The sequence below is a fragment of the Populus alba genome, chromosome 1 (genome assembly GCF_005239225.2).
Source record: "Populus alba chromosome 1, ASM523922v2, whole genome shotgun sequence".
NCBI classification, from domain to species: domain Eukaryota; kingdom Viridiplantae; phylum Streptophyta; class Magnoliopsida; order Malpighiales; family Salicaceae; genus Populus; species Populus alba.
Window position 1 is genome coordinate 37975016 of NC_133284.1, and position 13168 is coordinate 37988183.

A 13168-nucleotide genomic window follows, 5' to 3' on the forward strand; every position below is an offset into this window, starting at 1 on the left:
AAAATAAAAAAGGATAACAAAGCGACTTAAAAAAAAAAAAAAACCTAAGTCATTCGGATAAACCTCTCACCTCGATCATAAGATAAGGATAACCAAATTGAAAAGAAAATGAAGAAAATAATGAAGCTTCTTTTTTAAAATAAACAACTTCAAATGATGTAATGAAGAAAGAAAACAACATCAACTTATGTAAACTTTTTAAACTCATGACCCTAGGTATTAATTAAACTGGAAACATCATATTTGGAAAGAAATTATTTTAAAACTTGGCTTGACTAAGCTGAGTTTCAAAAGAAATTGGGGGAGAATTGATTAAGTATAAGACGGTTTAAAACTCGGGTTGACCCATGTTTTGCCCAGGGAAAATCTAATCAAAACTCGTTGACAATTTTTCTTTCTTTTTTCCTTTCAAAATGGTATCATTTTGATTTTTTTTTAAAAAAAAAAACAAAAGAATATGGTTGACTTAGGTTAACTCAAGTCAACCCATTCGATCTGTGACTCAATAATTGTCCCAAATTGAGTCCTGCGTAGGGCTTATAAACAATGAAAAAAACCTAGGAGACTAAATCCCAATAAATAAAATGTTAAATGTTGAAATAAAAAAAAATCAAGAATACAAAAATAACAATTAAGAAAATAATGACCTCATTTGAAAGAAAACAATTGAGAGGACAAACCAAAAATATGAATTGTAGGGCACAACTACAAAAAAAATTAAATTAACAAATGAATCCAAAACAAATAAAAAAAAAACAAAGAATATTAATTTCCAACGAATTCAATGATGATGAATGAGCTTTTAAATAAGTAATAAAAAATAATTGAAGCTAACCCAACCTAACCTTCAGAACTTGTAACATAGATCATGAAGCCAGATCACAAGATGAAAGTCAAAGATGAAAGCCAAACCTAAAAAATAATAATGTAAAATTCCTAACCAACCAAAATAATCATGGATAAACTTGAAAAAAATAATAATTTGAAAAATATAGATTTAAAAAGAAAGAAAACCAAATTTGACACAAAAATAAAAACAAAACCAAATCATAAGGGATGAAATTGAAAAACAATTTTAGTCAAGAAAAGGATACGAACACCTACAAATAATAATCAAAAGAATAAGGACCATATTTGATATAAAAATAAAATGTCAATAGATAAAATTTAAAGACAAATTAATTCAATAAAAGATTCAAAAGCAAATACATCATAATTAAAATAATGTGTATCAAATCTAATATAAAAATCAAGTGTAAATGGATGAATTTGAAAGAAAAAAAACGTGATAAATGATTCAAGACCAAATACATTGTAATTAAAAGAATGAGGATCAAATTTGATATAAAAATCAAGTGTGAAGGGATGAAATTTAAAAAACAAATTAACTCAATAAATGATTTAAGGCCAAATACATTGCAATTAAGAAAATGAGGACTTAATTTAACTTAACAAATAAACTGACAAACTTTCTTATTTTTTTTGCAATGGCCAGCATGATTTTCTAATAAGAGAGAGAAGAAAGACAGAGGGAGGGAAAACCTTTGGTTGAAGCTCCTCTGTGTGCTGTCTCGGCACACACGCCTCACCACTATGATGGGGTGGTGAGGCGCATCAAACACCACTCCGAAAGACGTCATTTAGTGTTAATTGGGCATCGCACATGCCATTCAAAGGGTGCGGACGACACCTACTTGCTAGTGCGTGCAAAGCACACGGTAATCATTTTTTACCTTGACCTCAATTGAGATTTACAACAAAACCATATATATATATAAATGAAAACACCCTTGTATGTAGCCTTAATTTTTTTTTTCAAAACTCAAGGGTAATTTTGTATTTGTATTGTTCAATAAAAGAAAAGGATAGAGAAGCCCCTTAATACAAGTATACTTTTTTCCCTCCCAAAGGCATGGCCATAAACTTGATTGTTTTTTTTTTTTTTTTTGGAAAAAGAAAAGAAGCCCTCACTTAAAAGATTTAAATTATAGGACTTGAAAGGAAAATTAGTATTTATACTGTAGTAAAAAAATTGAACAGATTATTTTATCCCAATTATTTTTTTATTAGCAAATATATCCCGTGAAAAAAACAATCATATCCTCAATTGCATGTTTAATTAGTTTTTTTAGTAAGAATAAATTCATCTTTATATTATTCCAATCCATAGTAATATACAGTAAAAATCCAACAACTTTTATTTTTTTTTTTTTTGTAAATGATATGGATTTTGAAGAAAATACTTGACTGCTTTCATCAAAACAAAATTTCCCCTCCTGATATGCATGTATACCAGCTCGTTTGCCTTTACATCATGCTTCACGGGCCATTTTCCCCTCTGGTCAAAATTCAACTGACCAGGTAATCGGGGTGAAATGAAAAATCAGAATCCCTCTTGTTAGGTCTCACCCTTTCCCTTCAGGAATTAACCCAGGTTGAGGTTGCATTTAGTTAGTGGACAGGACAGCAAAGAGAAATGAAAAAAAAAAAAAATCGTATTTGGTTAAAAAAAATAAGAATTTGTATCTAAAATAGTTTTGAATGAAATTTTATATTTTTAAAATGAAAAAAAAAACATATCCCTCCTATCCTCGTTGTCTTTGTATTTTTTAATCCAGAAACATTAACCAAACACTGCAAAATAAACTTAGATAGACTTACTAGAATTGTATAAAGATGAGAAAACATAAAAGAGAGAACAATTTTATTTACATTTGCTAATTCATAATTAGTATCTTGTACATGGGACTTTATTTTCCTGCCAGCCTATCTACAAACGGGGCACTTCAATGGTTAGAAATGATGATTTCTGATTAGGTCTGGAATACTAATTTTTGGGAAGACGACCCAGTATGATGAATATATGTTTTTCAAAACAAAATACCTCTCGGGTGTCAGCAATGACAAGGCAAAGATATGAACGTAACGTAGGAAGATAAAGCTAAGATCAACTATGCACTCTCCCGTTGCTAAAAATGGAAATGATACAACAACAGCTTTACATCCAACATCACTCATCATACAATTTCCACATTCCTTGCGGAAATTGATTCTGCCTCTTGATCAGAAGAACCATTATAGCTTGTTTTCTTTTTAAAAGAGTTCTGGCTAAACATCCTGGCAAAGGCGCTTTTTGATCTCGGAATTGCGGTGATTGCTTTGGTCTCACCATTCTTCTTAGCTAGATTTTCTGATAAGTTCTTGACAAGATGGTCAAAGTTTCGTCTTGAAGTAGGATACCTCGAGACAGATTTGGTAATCCCTTGAAGCCTTAATAATGAAATAGAAGTGGTTCAGATAATTAAATAAACCAGATATTGGAAAGGGGTATGGTAAGAAAATTAACCAGTCATTCAAGTCGATGCTTGAACAAAAGTTATGCAGCATTACCTTCGAGCTAGCGCATCGAGTTCAGCACGTTTACGTTCAGACTCAGGTGGTGGACCAGTATTTAAACTTTTCAACTTTGTGGGATCACCATTCAACAATACTAATCTGCCGAGATATTCCTCTTCTTCCTCAGAAAGGTTTTCTGCTTTAATCTGGTCTTTGATGATCAAAAAGGGGTTAAGAAACCACTCATAGAAGGTATCTTTCGGTCTGTTTGTGCTAGTTATCTCGGTGACATTGTCGCCTGCATCATTGAAACACGTAAAGGTTTTTTTTATTTTATGTTCAGAAAACCTTGAGACTGTTGGAAATGAGTAGCAAGGAAGAAAAACTAAAATTATCTGAATGAAAAGCATTCCCTTACTCAACAAAATTCCCACAGAATTGGCCTTTACAGAGCGCAACAGTGCCTGAAGAATGCAATAAGCTGGTAAACCAATGCTAATCACTCTGCTACCCTTGCCAGACTTGGCATCATCAATGTCTTGTTGTGTAATTAGTCCTTCCGAAACAAAAATCTCACCATGGAGTTGACACTCTTTAAATATGCGATCAAGTAGCTAGACAAGGTGGGAAGAAAATTTACAATCAGTACTTTAGCTATTAACTGAGGCATGGAAATAATCTATAGAAACCATAACAGTATTTGCACAGCAAGCACCATTTTATTCACAACAGGCCAGATGGAGGAGGGGTGTGCATAACATACCTCAAGTGGCTTAAGATCAACCATAGGGTGATTGAATGAAACTCCGCGGGAAAGAGGATTTCGAACAGAAGTGGACCCTGAAAAAGAAGCTGCACGAGAGGTGGCCTTTGTCAGCTTGGGATCCTTTTGGTATTTGGGCCTGTCAATGTCGGAAATTAACAATCAGAGTTCAGAAGCTCCATATCACAACCATTAAGGATTAGTGGGCTGAATACAACCTTGGAAAGCAAGATCCTTCTGGCATGTCAAGAATGTCGTTGCTGTACTCATCATAAATGGCCAAGGATGCAACAATATAGCAAAGCCCAAACCAAAAAGAGGACTCCTGCAATTAAAAGCCCCGCAAGATCAAATTTTATTTTGCTGGCAGATATGGTTGACAGAAATTGACATGACTCTATATCTGGCATGATCTCAAGGTAGCTGAAATATGAATAAAATGACAGAATCAACGCAGCAGGAATTGCATGAAATGGATTGACATGGAAGCTTAAGGTCCATCTCACAAGGAAGAAAGCAAGATGGCTAGAAATTAAACTCAAACATTAACAATACAATAGCGGATATAATCTTGTATGATTGGTACAGGATGTAGAAACTATGAAAGATTTAAGTGGATATCCTATTCATGAAAAGTACACAAAGCATGAAAGCTTCCTGAAATAATATAACAACAAAAGGAAGCCATTGCCAGAACATGTAATGGAAAACAAGATAGACAATAAACTGTTACTACATTGAAAGAAACATCCAAAAATATGGAAAATTTCATATTATCGAAAGGTTCGATATGCCTGGTTATAAATTTTAAGTGGAAAACTAATAATAGATTTGTAGAGCAGAAAAGAACAAGCAAACTGAGCGTAAGATTCAGACCTGATAAACAACCACGCCTGCATAAGCACCAAGGAAGATACTTGATACCATGGAACCCAAAACAGCCCCAACAACAGCCAATGGCCAGAGGAGGATAGCAAGGCCTGCGAAAGGTACACATATCGTCTCCAAGAAAGGGCCTTCACGCCCTATGAGGTCATGAAACAATCGATGCCACCCCTTAAAAAGCATGTATGGGCTCTTGCAGATGGCAATAAGTGAGACCAGCGGAAAGTCAAAAACGATACCAAGTGAACCAGCAATAATAGCACCGGGAAGAGGAAGCAATCTGAAAAATTTTAATATAAAGTTGAATGCAAAACAAAATCCATCACTGACAAGAGTAAAGCAAATCTTTGATTAGCTACTCCACCACATGACCAATTCATTGGTTACTATGCTAGGCAAACTGTCTTCATCATCAGGTATCTGTTTTTCAGCTTCATTTTCCATCATCCTCCCAAAGAGAATGAAACAAGAGAAGAAAACCAAAGAGCACAAGAGAAGTTATGTGGTTCAGCCACATCAACCTATGTCCACCAGGTAAGCGATGCACAACCTGAACTCTGAAAAGAGATTTGACAACAAATATGTGCTCTCTCAAACCCTGTTCCCAACTTGTTTCTCACCAGCATACTCAACTTGATTTTTCCAAAACCTACACTTTTCTGGTACAAGAAAGATTTCTTTGACAAAACAGGTCAAACTGGAGTTTCTTGATTAATCAACTGATCCAAATAGTTCAAATAAAAGTTCCCACTAACTAGAAAGCTTCGGAATTCTATGTATAATCAACAAGGGGTGTGTTGGGCATGTAACTGTAACTGATAACCAGAATCATTCTGATGCATTGGCATTTATAAGTCAAAATATCAAAGGCTGGCAACTTTCTCTGACACTCAAAAGCATATAGGTCTCACAAAGCAGCCAGATTTGGTGGCAAGGGGCCTCTTGTGGAAGCAAACTCTTTTCACCCAGAATGCGAGGATAGAGTTTCTGGAAGATTTCTATCATTTCTATGACTGCTACAGTAATTGACTACGGACTTTTAAGCTTATAGTTTAAAGAGGCTGAAAATGTCAAATTTCCATGTACGAGTACTTAGACTCATTAGAGAAGTCGAGTTAACCCCACCCAGACTAGAAGAATGGTTTTCAAGGCTGTTATTCTTATGATGTTGCTGGGTACTATCCAGCCATGTAACTTGGTTGTCGTGAAGGATTTCCAGGGCAAGAAATGGATGATAAAATAGAGATGAGCTGAATCAAGGATTGTATCATTTTCAGAAAAAACAAAAAGCAAACCTGATTTCATAATATTTCACATCTGGGGTCCCTTGCCGCAGGTCATCCAAAAGTGAGAAGTAAGAATGATAACAAACATCTCCAAAGTCTCTGACAACGGTGAAACTGCCTTTTACAGTGTCCCAAGTTCCATCCTGCAAATATAGAACAGTAAAATCTATCTCATGAAAGAATAGATAGGATAAAGTGCAGAAAACACAATGACCAAGACTTGGTATTTGAGGCATACATAAAAACAATGGTAAAGCATATTAGTCTTCCTTTCTCCAACAGCATCAAAAGTGGCAAATATTGGTGAAAGAAGCCCATAGAGTGCTCCACCTATGATACTCCCAACAATGCCAAGAACTAGCCACAGAATCAGGGTAACTGGTAGGCATATACATAGCACAATCTTCAGAACTGGCCCTATATGTTTAGTTCTGCCAATTAGCAAATAAGAAAAAATCACTGTAAGTTGACTGAGTATCAGGGACAAGAGAAAAGAAAAGTTTAAGGTCAAAGAAAGAACCTCAAAATTGAATAATACGTCTTGACAATATGCAGTGGCCAAAGACCCAGTATTATAGCAGAGTTTCCAACGGTCATGATAAGGCATACCAACGGGCAGAAAACAACACCTGAGAATAAAGTTTTGGCATATGACAGGTTCACAATTAACCTATATTCCAAATCTAAATGTGTGCATTCGATAATTAGAATCACCTTTGTATTTTCTGAAAATTACAAATTTCATCAAGGCATAGAAATTCAATGTAAGTTAGGTGTTTCGCATCAGCCAAACACCTAACTAGGAAACTTCCTGCTAGAGGAAAATAATAATGGAATAAAAAGGAAATACAACTTTATACCATTTTAACTGTTCAGTTGCTTATCAATTAGAAACGAACCAGGTTCATTTCTTCACAATGAACTAGCCACCAGAACATTAACATTTAAATTTATACACAAAGTAAAAAATAATCCCAATTACGCTAATTATTCAGATAGAAAATAAACCAGTTGAAAAGTACAATCTGTATGCTGCTAGATGCTGTTTGACATTCAATCATAATACACAAATTCTTTAATTTCTCAATATCACAGTTTCCCTTAATTAATGTCCTTCAGTTACCAAAACAAGAAAGCAAAATTAACCAGTAAAAAAATTTGAAAGCACTCACCTTTAATGGTCCCAAGAACCAGAAGCCCAAAGAAGAAAGGCAGAAACTTAATAAAGTTCCATAAAGAAGACAAAATCTCCGTCGGGGGTTCCATATCTCTTCACACTCGAAAACCACCTAGATCTTCACAATTCCACTAAAAACTCATCTCAGAAAGAGTCCCGCCTCCTTCCTGCAAGAAAACCAAACACCCCCCCATATTTAACCACTTCAAGTCACAAAACGAACATCCACACACAAGCAACGAAACCAAGAAAAGGAAAGAGAAAAGGACAGACAAATCCAGAACCAACTTGCTGCAAATCCCACTTCTCAGATTCACCAAAAGAATGATTTCGCTCTCCTACTGCCACCAAATGACTAAAAAAACAGATAAAAGCAAGGTGGGGGTGTTTTATCGATGGTTTTTCTGAAAGAGTTAATAAAAATTTAAAGATTTTATCACTTGAAAAGGCTTGTTGCTTGGGGAAACGGATAGCAGTTAAACAACCGTTCTTTTGAGGCCTAGAAAAAATAAAAAGAAAGAAGAAGACTGTTGTGGACAAATCGGTTACTGTCCTTGCACTGCATTCACTTAAAATTTGGTAAAAAAAAAAATTCTTTTTAAAATAACATAATTTAAGCTAATTAATAAAAATGTATGAATGGACAAAGTTTTGCTGTTTATGCTTCAACTAAAAGCAAAGCATATATCAGATAATCTATAAAACCAACCGTGTCTACTTTTTGTGAGAGAAAGAATCCAGCTTTGATTTGCGTGTTCATGTTTTTTTCTCACAACGTTTTGCTGTTGTCATAAATCATCTTGCTTCTTCCAAGACTTGTTTCACTCGCTACTCTATGAGCCCACGTTTATCAATGTGACTGTGATAAGCTTTGCAGAGGCGAGTGTAATGAGTATAAGCTATCTGCGCGTGATCTTATAAGTCCGGGTTCCAGCTTGTGATATTACAGTTGGTTTTCGGGCCGTGGTGGACTTGTCTGTCTCTTTCCAGATATTTTCTTATATGAAAACTAGCGACTTCCCAAAAAAACAATTTTGATGTGATAGATAGGCCAATTAGCATACTAGGTTTTTTATTTTTATTTTTACAAATAGTTTATTAATATAGTAATAATTTTATTTTGAAAAATATTTTTTTATATGCTGCTTAGAGTTTGTTTGACAATGTGGTTATGATTATTTTTTAAATAATTGTTTGTATTAAAATGTATGTTAATGATATTTTTTTATTTTTTAAAAATTATTTTTAACATTAGCATATTAAAATGATTTAAAAACACTAAAAATATATTAATTTAAAATTAATAAAAAAATAAAAAATTTTCAAATTTTTTTTAAAATATTTTTGAAACACAGAAAGAAACAGGCCTAATAATCTTAAGTTTTAATTAAATATTGTGTTTATAGAATTGCAATATTAATTAAATGTTATTGTCATGAACTACATCAAACTTTGTATTGATGTTATCGATAATAATTAGTTAAATTAATAAATCGGTTCATAAAAAAAAACAAAATTACAAAAATTAAAACCCTAGGATAAGATTTTTAAAATCTAAAAATCTGAGGTCGGAATGAAAATTTTATAGCTGCTTTAAAAAAAAATAATTTTCAAAAAATTCTGTAAAAATTTAAACACAACCCAATTCCTGGATTAAAAGTTACAATTCTTTCGAGTCATTATATTGGTCTGATGCGGTAATATTTTCTCTTGGGTTTAGACTTATTCAACTGATTTATAAATGTATCTGCTAGACTATCCATATAATCTTTCTAGACCAAATTTTCATTTAGTTATGGTAGACCTAACTAATCAAAATCACTTGTTATCATAAATTTGACTAAATCATTAACAGTGAAAAATAAATGACAACCACTAAATAAATAGTAACTTGGTGAATAAGATTTAGAGAAAACATTAAGCTTTTTTTTTTTTTCATTTAAACAATAAAATAGTTTTGTATATTGTAAAGAACAAGACATGTTAAAATGCTGAAAAACATATTTTGTCATTTGATATGTATTATTATCAAATTTGATATGTTTTATACAATAATTAGAAACTATTTTTTATTTTAATTTATATTAAGTATTGAAATTTTATTTTAGCTAATTTAAAATATTGACTTCATGGGAAAACAATATAATTAAATTATGATTTCTTTAGTTATTAAAGTATTTTACTAAATATATATAATGATTGTATTTCATATAAAATATTTAAACCCTCATAAGTTGCAGCTTTGATTTATTTTGAAATGCAAATGAAATAAAATATATTGCTAGATAGCTCTTCACTTATTGCTGTTATTTATTTTGTTTCCCTTCTTGATAATTATTTAAGTTGGAGAGAAATTCTAAGCATTTGGTAGCTTTAGCTTTTAAAGCAAACAGCATAAACTAAGCATTTATTAATATTAAAAATGCAATTTATTGTTTGATGGGACCCATAAATTCTTTTTTCAAACCATCATTTTGCACACAATAGCTGAGAGCTATTTCTCATGGTAATTGACACTTCTTGAAGTGAATAGTGCCCATGCCAAGTGAATTATAGTGCCTGATAAATTTTACGTGGCACTGTTCACGTGAACAATGTTTTATTGGACCACACCCGACCCTGTAAAAAAAATTTAGTTTTTTAAAATTGTGTTTTACTCGAAAAATTAATGTTTAATATTATTTAATAACACAATAAAAATTAAAAAAATCGCATGATGACGTAGTATTTGTGGAATTTGATCGCAATTTTAATTTTGTTTCTAATGATATTTTACCTGATTTTGTTACACGTTCAAAAAACCATAAAAACTATAGTCTTTATCAGATGAATTTCATACGTGATTAAATTGTAGATAAGTTAATAGAATAATAAAAAAAATATTTGATATGAAATATTATTTATTTAATGATATAATAATAGTAGTTAAATCTACAATATTGAATTAAAAACCATCAATATATATATATATATATATATATATATATATATATCTTTTTTAGTTATTTTATAACCTTAATTTGATAAGTATGTTTAACCAAACATATTAAATTATTTTTTATTCAACCCCAATTTCAACCACAGTTTTAACCAAACATATATAAAATACCAAACCAACCTCAACCAAAAATACCTTTTATAAAACATTTTTTTTCAAATCACAACCACAAAAGCTATCATAATTTTTTTCAACCTCACCCTGCTGCCCTATAAAATGGCCAACAAACAGAGCAGAGTAGTTAATCTGGAACATAATTTGTACCGTGTTCTTTTAAATTTAAAATTTTATTTTGAATGAAATAAAATATTTTTTGTGTTTTTTAATTATTTTGATATACTAATATTAAAAATAATTTTTTTTAAATAAAAAATATATTTTATTATATTTCTAAATAAAATATACTTGAAATTGTTATCACTATTAGAATCTCGAGAACACCCTTAAAAAAAACATATGTTTACATCTCATGATATGACAACCAAACCAGCTGAAAGAGTTGCCTATCCACCCAAGGCATTTCTTTACCACCACGCCATAAACTAAAATTAAAAAAAAAAAAAACCTTAATTTCGTAGAATCTTCTTTGAAAAAAATTCATGTCGATCTGCACTTTACTGGATAAATTATACAATTGGCTTATAAAATATAAATAAATGGTAGATTAACGTAGTAGAAAAGAATCTGGGGAAATAATATATTTTTAAAATCATAATAATCGCAGCGTTTGGAAAACAAAGATTTTTTTATTTAATTAATAAAAATGAGTATATTATACAGCGCCCTGAATCATACAATGGCGTTGAGTATATTATGCTGGGCTTCACAGCTGAAGCTCGACAAGCGGAGAAGAGAGCTTTGCCGGACAGAGATGGAATTCATATGAATAATGTAAGAATTCTAAGGAGCAAGCAGTTATGAATGTCGTCCACCATAGCGTCTCTGCCTTTGCTCATAGGAAGTCGAGGCCTCCGTGAACTCAGCTTTCACAAGTCAGGCCAGAATGCGACTAAGAGAATGTTGATCGAAGGAGAATTGTTGACCGAGAAGAAAAGGACGGCTCTCGAGGTTTTTTTTTTTTATCACTTCAGCACAGAAAAAACAAAAAGGCAAATAATATAGTTCATAAAATAATATAGTTCATAAAAGACCAGGGAGAACGAAGAAATCCAGAAGAACGAGGGGACGATCGAGACAGTTAAAAATCAAATATGCAGGCTGCAGAGAGAGTTATGCAATTTCTGATAAATATTATGAAATGTATGCAAGAGAAGACTGAATGGTGTTTTTAGCATTGAATGACGTTGGCTATATAATAGCCTTACATAACAGAATTAACAAGAAAAGTGCAGCCCACGTTTAACAACTCTTAGAAACATGGTAAGACTAATTCAAATCATAACAGCTCCCTTTATAGTAGGGATTTATTTAGACTAAGCAATAATGGACCAAATCAACATTGCCTCCCTTAAACTGAATGCTATAAGCATCAGTTTATATCATTCTCAGAACAAACTCCTAATAATGCCCGCAGCTTCAAAAAAGCATCTAGCTTGAGTGGCTTTGTCATTATATCAGCTATTTGATCTTGTGTGTTGCAGTAAATTAATTCCACAGTACCAGCCTTAGTAAGCTCCCAAAGAAAATGAAAACGCACATCGATATGCTTACTACGACCATGCATTATTGGATTTTTCGAAAGCTTGATTGCGGAACTACTATCACAATGAATAATAGTTGTTTTATCTTGATTAAGTCTCAGCTTTTCCAGAACTCTTTTCAACCATACTGTTTGGCAAGCACATGAAGCTGCAGTAATAAATTCAGCCTCAGTGGTAGATAGACTTACTACTGGTTGTTTCTTTGATAGCCAAGATATTGTTCCTGAACTCAATAAAAATACATAGCCTGAAGTGCTTTTCCTATCTCCCAAATCTCCAGCATAATCACTATATGTGTAGGCAACAAGATCATTATTTCCTCCCTTCTTATAAAAAATTCCAAAATCAAGTGTTCCCTTCAAATATCTCAGCACTCTTTTTGCCACCTGCAAATGAAGCTCCATTGGATTCTCCATATATCTACTTATAAGACTGACTACGAACATCATGTCTGATCGTGTAGCAGTGAGATACATGAGACTACCCACCATTTGTTTAAAGTGAGTGTTGTCTACTTTAACTCCACCTTCATCCTTCACGAGCTTACAACCTGGAACAATAGGATTATGAACTGAATTGCTCTTATCCATTCCAAATCGTTTCAACACCTCCGACACATATTTTTTTTTTATTAATAAACACTCCAGTAGATTTCTGCAATACTTCAAGACCCAGAAAATACCTCATTTTGCCAAGATCAGTCATGTCGAACTCATTCTTCATGGAATTTTTAAATTCTGAGATCATTAATTCATCATTTCCTGTATAAATCAGATCATCAACATACAAACTGATAATCAGAATGTTACCTTCTTTTCCTATCTTGGTGAACAAAGTATGCTCATAGTCACACTTTTCAAAACCTTCTTGCATGAAATATACTTCTATCCGACTGTACCAAGCACGTGGTGCTTTCTTAAGCCCATAAAGTGCCTTTTTTAATTTATAAACCTTGTGTTCATCTCCTTTTTGCACATAACCACAAGGTTGTTCCACAAAAACTTCTTCATTTAACTCACCGTAGAGAAACACAAACTTTACATCCAGCTGATATATAGTCCA

The 13168-nt window shown here is 32.5% G+C and overlaps 1 protein-coding gene across 4 annotated transcripts; it reads right to left on the reverse strand.

Moving 5' to 3' along the window:
- Positions 1-2831: 2831 nt before the first annotated feature.
- Positions 2832-8175, reverse strand: LOC118058135 (uncharacterized membrane protein At3g27390). Of its 4 annotated transcripts, XM_035070846.2 has the most exons (11): positions 7721-8143; positions 7443-7614; positions 6791-6899; positions 6509-6701; positions 6280-6413; positions 4976-5264; positions 4318-4424; positions 4100-4238; positions 3755-3950; positions 3391-3634; positions 2832-3270 (listed from the first exon to the last, which is right to left on the reverse strand). In XM_035070846.2, the coding sequence occupies exons 2-11, from the start codon at positions 7534-7536 to the stop codon at positions 3018-3020; spliced, it is 1758 nt and encodes a 585-aa protein (XP_034926737.1). In that variant the 5' UTR covers positions 7537-7614; positions 7721-8143; the 3' UTR covers positions 2832-3017. The 4 variants fall into 4 exon arrangements, with proteins under 4 accessions (XP_034926737.1, XP_073260237.1, XP_034926735.1 ...); XM_073404136.1 differs by lacking the exon at positions 7721-8143 and adding an exon at positions 8157-8175 and having other exon boundaries at positions 3391-3950; XM_035070844.2 differs by having other exon boundaries at positions 3391-3950; positions 7736-8146.
- Between the last annotated feature and the right edge of the window lie 4993 nt (positions 8176-13168).